Source organism: Borostomias antarcticus, assembly GCF_949987555.1.
Source record: "Borostomias antarcticus genome assembly, chromosome: 16".
Classification (NCBI taxonomy): Eukaryota; Metazoa; Chordata; class Actinopteri; order Stomiiformes; family Stomiidae; genus Borostomias; species Borostomias antarcticus.
Genome location: NC_140249.1, coordinates 7,157,276 through 7,164,636, shown reverse-complemented (window position 1 = coordinate 7,164,636; position 7,361 = coordinate 7,157,276). Strand labels below are relative to the sequence as shown.

The following is a 7,361-nucleotide window of genomic DNA, read 5'->3' as shown; positions in this document are numbered from 1 at the left end:
CGCGGTCGCGCGTGCTGCTCCAGTTTTGCGCTGAACCGTTAATCCATCTCAAACCCGTATCCTTTCCGCTCCAAGACCCCTGCAACCCCAGCCAGCCCCCTCAATACCGATACAGGTACAGTTATGAACGCGACATGCGGGAGAGAGGGTGGCAGGAAGAAAGATACAGAGAGGGAGAGAGAGAGATGGAGAGAGAGAGAGAGATAGAGAGAGGGAGAGAGAGATATGGGGGTACGGATGGAGAATGAGGGTTGCTGATGGTGGAAAGTCTCAATGTTCGTCAGTTGACTGATTCCCCCTGTTTCTCCGCCTGAACGTGTGAGTATTAAAAAAAGACCGGTGAGCAGGAATTTCACGTGCGTTCGCCGGTTCCTCCTCCCTCAGCCTCTACCGGTTCTCAAAAAGGTTGAAGGAATAAAAAGCGTTTCTCCCGTTTCTTCGCTAAGGCGTCCGTCACGCGGTGTCGGGAATGCAGTCAGCCTCGCGCACACAAAGGCGCGGGGGGAGACAGGGGGAGGAGAGAGTGTGTGTTTATGGGGGAGGAGACAGTCTGCTCTTCTCTCTCTCACACACACACACACACACACACACACACACACACACACACACACACACACACACACACACACACACACACACACACACACACACACACACACACACACACACACACACACACACACACACACAGAGCTCTCTCCACGCTGAATTCCTTATTCGGGGCAACCACCACGGAGCTGGCCGAGACAAAGGGGTGGATTTCGGGTAAGCTATTTGCGGAGAGTCTGAGCCTCTGTGTACAGAGAGATCCGAACGTCCCCGGGAACCCAATAATAAACGCGCGACTTATAGACCAATATCAGCTGAAAACGATAGAAATTGTTCGTCCCAAAAAAGGAACGTGCCAGACATCCGTGGGGACTAAACCAGGTGATGTCTGATCACAGATCAGGGGGGGCGACCCCCCCCTCTTTTTTTTTCTTTGTTTATCCCAAAAGGAGGGTGGGGCAGGTGCCTGACCACGCGCTTGTCGGTGCCGTGATGCACACCCCGGGAGGACACTGATGCGCGCGACTCCCGAAATACAAACGCCAAAGCACTCACGCGCCTCGAAGACAATCTTTTTGCTTCGCTGCCTCACGGTGATGCACGCATTCTTCTACTGCGCTGTGTGTCTGTGTGTGTGTGTGTGTGTGTGTGTGTGTGTGGGAGTGAGACAGAGAGAGCGAGAGCGGGAGGAGAGTAATTCAGCAGGCATGATTGACTGCATCCTGAGAACCTTGGCTCCCACGGTTATGAATTCTTTATAGGAGCTTAAAGCAGCAAAATGCACATTGAACTCTCATCATTCACTTTTCTTCTCTGTGGCTCTCTTTCTCCCCCACTCTACCCCCCCCCCACACACACACACCCACACACACACCAGCATTCAGACCTGCTGTATTCTACGTTTACACTGAGGGTCAGAATTTGTGTACAATGTCCCGAAGGTAATACTGCCCCCCTCTATTCCTCTCGCTTTCTCTCCCCTTCTCTCTCTTTCGTCTCTGTGGCTGTACCAGATGAATGAGACTACTCCATTGAGGGGTTGATTCTGTCATTGGTTGCCAAGGAGCTCCCACTGTGTCTCTGGGGTACTCCACCCCCCCCCCCCCCCCCCTCCCCCAGAATACCCCGGGGTTGGTCACAGCTGCACAGGACCTAATAAACTCATCACTCAACACTGCGATAGCCTGTCTGCATGCATTTACCAACTCACACACACACACACACACACACACACACACACACACACACACACACACACACACACACACACACACACACACACACACACACACACACAAACACACACACACACACATACACAGAAAGACAGAAATGCACATACATGCAAGCACACACATACACACAGAGAAACACCGATACACACATGCATACACAGACACGCACACCCCTGTCTACCTAACAGGCCACACCCACACACACACACCCACACAGTCCTGCTTATATTCACGACCCTTCTCCCACTGCCCGCCACTGCAGGCTGATTGGCTGGGCCCGGGGTGGGGGGGGCTATTGGCTGCATGGGCCGCTGAGGAGTGGAGTACGGACACACACATAAAACATACAACCTGCCGCTGTCATCTCCCTCACACAACACCAGAGACAGACGTGTGGTTTGACACGTATCGGGTGGACTGATTTTTGGGAAATGAGTACTTTTCCCGTTACAGCTGGGAAATGCCCCCCCTCGGCCCACCACGGACTCCTCCTCACCCCAGACCAGGGTAGTTGAACGCCTGCGGGATCCATTGTTTTCTTGGCTTGATTAAAATGCCTCTTGACTGTCCACACCGCTGACCCAATTATCCTGGGTGAGGGCCCTCTCTCCATCTACACACACACACACACACACACACACACACACACACACAGAGAGACAAACACACCCTTTCTCTGTCACACACACGCAAACACACCCTCTCGATGTCACACACACACACGCACGTGCACACACACACACAGACACACACACACACAAACCCTCTCTCTGTCACACACACACACACACACCCTTCCTCCCTCCCAAACATACTCAGGCAGACAGATTGTATTCCGATTGATTTTTTTTTTTACAGCCTAGTCAGTGCAGTTGAGACGCTCACTTCGGAGGCCTGACACAAAACCTATTGTTTATTTGATGAACACAGAGACTCGGCAGCTGTGAGAGGGACTGATGGACTGCATCCCGGAGTGTTCCGTCTGGACTCTCCTGTCAATGCAGTCGCTGCATCAGGATTCCTGTCCACACATGTGCTTTCCTCTCACTTCATACCTCTGTAAGAATGTATGTGTATTCAGAATGTGTGATAGAATGCAAGTGAATATTTAGAATGCGTGTTAGAATGCATGTGAATATTTAGAATGCGTGTTAGAATGCATGTGTGTATTTAGAATGCATGTGTGTATTCAGACTGCATGTGTGTATTTAGAATGCATGTGTGTATTCAGACTGCATGTGTGTATTTAGAATGCATGTGTGTATTCAGACTGCATGTGTGTATTTAGAATGCATGTGTGTATTCAGACTGCATGTGTGTATTCAGACTGCATGTGTGTATTTAGAATGCATGTTAGAATGCATGTATGTGTGTATTTAAAAAAAATCATGTTAAAAATTTGCTAAATACATTTATTAGGCTACTAGCAATAACATACTTTGGTATTGTTACTTTAGGCTATTTAAAGGCCAGTTCAGTGTTAGTATATTTATCTTTGCTTATCCGTACACAGCTGTGTTTACACATCTCCCTATTTTAGTATATCTTTACTTAGTGTACTTAGCCTACATTAAACCCTTGCTTTGGGAAAATGTAAACATATGTTTCCCATGCCAATAAAGCCCATTGAATTGAATTGTTATTATTATGAATGAAGTTACCTCTATCCTCACCCCTACTGTGTGTAACTGTGGGGTATTGAACCTCACCCAGACACTTCAAGACACTCCATAACATCAAGGTTTGTTTTCTATCTAGTGGTATAGCCTCCTCTGCCCTCTAGTGGCTGGCCACAGTCAACACTGACAGACCCTCACAAACTGGGATTTTAGCGTCTCCCGGTGGCCCAACCTGTCATTACAATGAGTACTGTAATTCTTACAGGAATATTCTATATCGGCTACGCCTTCCAGCATTCTCAGCAACAATACATGTTGACACATAAATACATGTTGTAAATTAGTGCAGGTTAAACAGCATATAAATGTTTATTTCAAAATATGTGAATGAACAACATGATAAAACCCATTAATATGTGGATACAATTTTTAACAGGGAGAGTAAATTTAAAAATATTATTCACTTTTTAAATATCAGAAGCCACACGTCCTTCTTAAGCCACCAAACAGGAATTTCCCCCCTACAGACAGTAGGCACCAATGCAAAGTGAATACAACCAGTTTAAAGGGCAATGCTCGTTTTTGACAACCTGGACCTTATTTACGACATATTATAAGAAGTTTGACTCACCGAGATCACTTTGGTGTTGTTCGGAGGCCTGTAGAAGAAATTTAAAATCCAGCGCGAGCCAGTATATCCATGTAATGAAGGTGATCGGGGCAACGGGAATGCAGTTTCTCAAAATCCATTTTCGGCCGCTAAACGGTTGTTTTCATCAATCAGATTGAATGAATCGACAGTTGCGATTCCTCAACGCGAGGCATTGTTGTTGTTTTCAAATACGGGGTCTTTAGCCTCTGTAATATTATCTTTACACGCCTTTCCCCACTTGCTCCAGCACGCATGCGCACAGGCCAGCGCGCAGACTGGCTATTCTCCGGCTCACATTCTCTGCGCTACGATCGGATTGTTGCTGACGAATTACGACGACAATATTCTCGGCACCAACAACGATCGTAGCGCAGAGAATGTGAGCCGGAGAATAGCCAGTCTGCGCGCTGGCCTGTGCGCATGCGTGCTGGAGCAAGTGGGGAAAGGCGTGTAAAGATCATATTACAGAGGCTAAAGACCCCATATTTGAAAACAACAACAATGCCTCGCGTTGAGGAATCGCAACTGTCGATTCATTCAATCTGATTGATGAAAACAACCGTTTAGCGGCCGAAAATGGATTTTGAGAAACTGCATTCCCGTTGCCCCGATCACCTTCATTACATGGATATACTGGCTCGCGCTGGATTTTACATTTCTTCTACAGGCCTCCGAACTACACCAAAGTGATCTCGGTGAGTCAAACTTCTTATAATATGTCGTAAATAAGGTCCAGGTTGTCAAAAACGAGCATTGCCCTTTAACACCACAGCACGTTAAATGCTCATATTGACACTGGTACCCTACTATAGTTTGTACTATAGTTCCGACAACTCTGTGTTGGTTCTAGTCTGCCAGTGCTTGGTTCTGGGCCAGCTGCCAGAAAACTTCCTCGGAAATGTTGTTTGGACGGAGATGCTCAGTGGTAGTAGTCCTGTCGTACATGTCTCTATCCAGTATTACGATCATATTCCCATAATACCTCTCAAACAACAAACAAGATAAACAGGAAGTGATGTAACTGAGCCCCTCCCACAGCTGCTCAGAACGGTTTTTGTCATTGTAAAGTTGACGCCTCACGGAATCCCATTCGAGTGCGGACACTTACTCAAGTACCGCCGAAGGATCCACTCTAGACCAGAGCAATTATGTGCCTCTGAAGGATCCACTCTAGACTGGACAAACATGCCTCTGAAGGATCCACTTTAAATGTTGAGCCTCCCTCACGGGGCAGTCGAGGTCCCTGTTCCAGTGTCCGATTGGTTGGCCCTCGCGCTCTCCAGGCATTTCAGAGCACGGGATAGATTGGCCTTCTGTCTGTCCAGGCTGGCCGTGGACCGCGATTGGACGGCTCTCCCCCAATTCTCTGCGCCGTCCGCGGCGCCCGGTTGATTGATACGCCCTCGCTCTGGGCCCGCGGAGGCCGGAGATAAGACAATCCTTTCCCCTGTCAGGGTATTGACAGCGTGTGATTGGTTGGCCCTGCCTCTATCAAGGCTATTGATAGTGTTTAACAGGCTGTTTCTCCCTCGGTCCAGGCTGTTGTGAGCGCCCGGCTGGTAGAGTCTCCCCCCCTGCTGGGTGTTGAGGGTTTGAAGCTGGCTGGTCCGGTCTCTCTCCAGGGCTTTCACCTGGCCGGCGGCGCCCGCTCTTGGCAGAGTGTTACAAGCCGGCGGCGGTCTCTCCCTCTCTCTGTCCAGGCTGGTCTCTCTCCTACCCTGGCCGCTCCTCTCCCTCTCCAGGCTGCTCTGGAGCTCCGCCCGCCGGGCCAGCGCCTCCCTCAGCTGGTTACGGAAGGTCTCGATCCTCCCCTGGAGCTCATGGAGCTCCCCCTCCCAGAGGCAGGCCTGGGTGGTGCACCCCCCCAGCGAGGGGAGTAGCAGCACCGGGGAGGGGTGCAGCGCCAGGCCCGGGCCCCCGTTGGCGTGGAGGCCCACCTGGGCGGCGGGGTCGGACATGGCCGCCAGGCCGCCCAGACCCCCCAGGCCGAGGCCGGGGCGGCCCACCATGCCCGGGCGGCCGCGCACCGAGGCGGTGTGCGTGCGTAGGCGGTAGCTGTGCAGAGTCTCCAGGTCAAAGTGCACGTGCTTGCTCTCCCTGGGCTCCTGCGCGGGCGAGGGGGGGGGTCGCGGGGAGTCCCCGTGGGGGGGTGGGGGAGGGGAGGGGGGAGGAGGGGGCGGCTGCTGCTTCCTGTGGAGGCTGCAGCTGTCCGAGAGACAAGGGGAGGGGCTTGAAGGGGGGGGGGGCGGTGGAGAGAGATACAACTCAGGGGTCAGTTTACAGAGCTTGGTTCAAACGGAGATGAATATGGAGATGAGTGGAGGAATGTGTGTGAGGTGCTCACCTCTGGTCCAGACCCGCCAGCTCCTTCCCCACGTCCTCGTAGGTGGTGTTCAGCGCCCGGTGGATCTTCTGCAGGGGGGGGGGGCGCACGGTCACACGTTGCAGAAAGGGAGTCACATAGTTCCCCCGCCCCCAAACCCATGAACTCCAGAGCCAGCGGCCCCGAGTATGAGGGTGACCTCATGACCTCAGTAAACATCATCCTCCTCACTCCTAATATCCAAGCATATATTAGGATCAGGAGGTGTTTTTATCACACATAAATCATCTAAGGCCCTGTTTACACGACAACGACCCCTGGCATAAAACGGCAAACTTATGGTGCGGTGCGGCCTTTCGTTTCCATGACAACGGCGTCTTGGGGGGCCTGAAACCGCAAACTTTTGAAAACGGGTTCCAGAGTGGAATTATTCAAGAACGCCACCCTTATCGTTGCCGTGCAAACTGGCAATACGCAATGCTTGTGAAAACGGTGACAACAATGCCCCACTTTGTGCCTAATAGGCAACACAAATAAAAGGAGGAGAAACGGAATATAGAGTCCATTAATCTAGTGACAAAAAAATGATTTGTCTCTAATCATGTCGGCCAATTTTACAGCTAGGCCTAGGCCTAACATCTATAATGGATTATGAAGATGGGAGCCCATCATTCTTACTGCCATAGGGCGGGAAAAAAACGATCAAAGGCAAGTCACCAGTGAGAAGAGGCCAAGATTAGAAGGCAAACCTCCAACAGTTAACTGTGGTAACCATGGAGCATCTAATCCAGTTCTGTGTCATGCCAACACTAACTGATGAAGACGTGGCCTTCAACCTTGCATGATTTATGATTGTTTTTAATGTTACTGAAAGCAACATCATATGATTTGTATGTGTCTGTATGAGGTAGGCCTATGAGGCCTTTCTCATATTTTTTAGAATATAGCCTATGCCTACAGTTTCAAAATGTGCTTTATGCATG

The 7,361-nt window shown here is 50.3% G+C and overlaps 1 protein-coding gene across 1 annotated transcript in view; it reads right to left on the bottom strand.

Annotated features, from left to right (window-relative positions):
• Window positions 1–5,278: 5,278 nt before the first annotated feature.
• Window positions 5,279–7,361, bottom strand: part of LOC311319509 (glutamate receptor ionotropic, NMDA 3B-like) — a gene marked incomplete at both ends in the record, with an annotated part of 68,839 nt that continues 66,756 nt past the window's right edge. Inside the window, 2 exons of the mRNA XM_084451068.1 lie at window positions 5,279–6,284; window positions 6,400–6,467. Of these exons, the coding sequence (XP_084307194.1) occupies window positions 5,279–6,284; window positions 6,400–6,467 (1,074 nt within the window). The remainder of the gene's footprint in view (window positions 6,285–6,399; window positions 6,468–7,361) is intronic.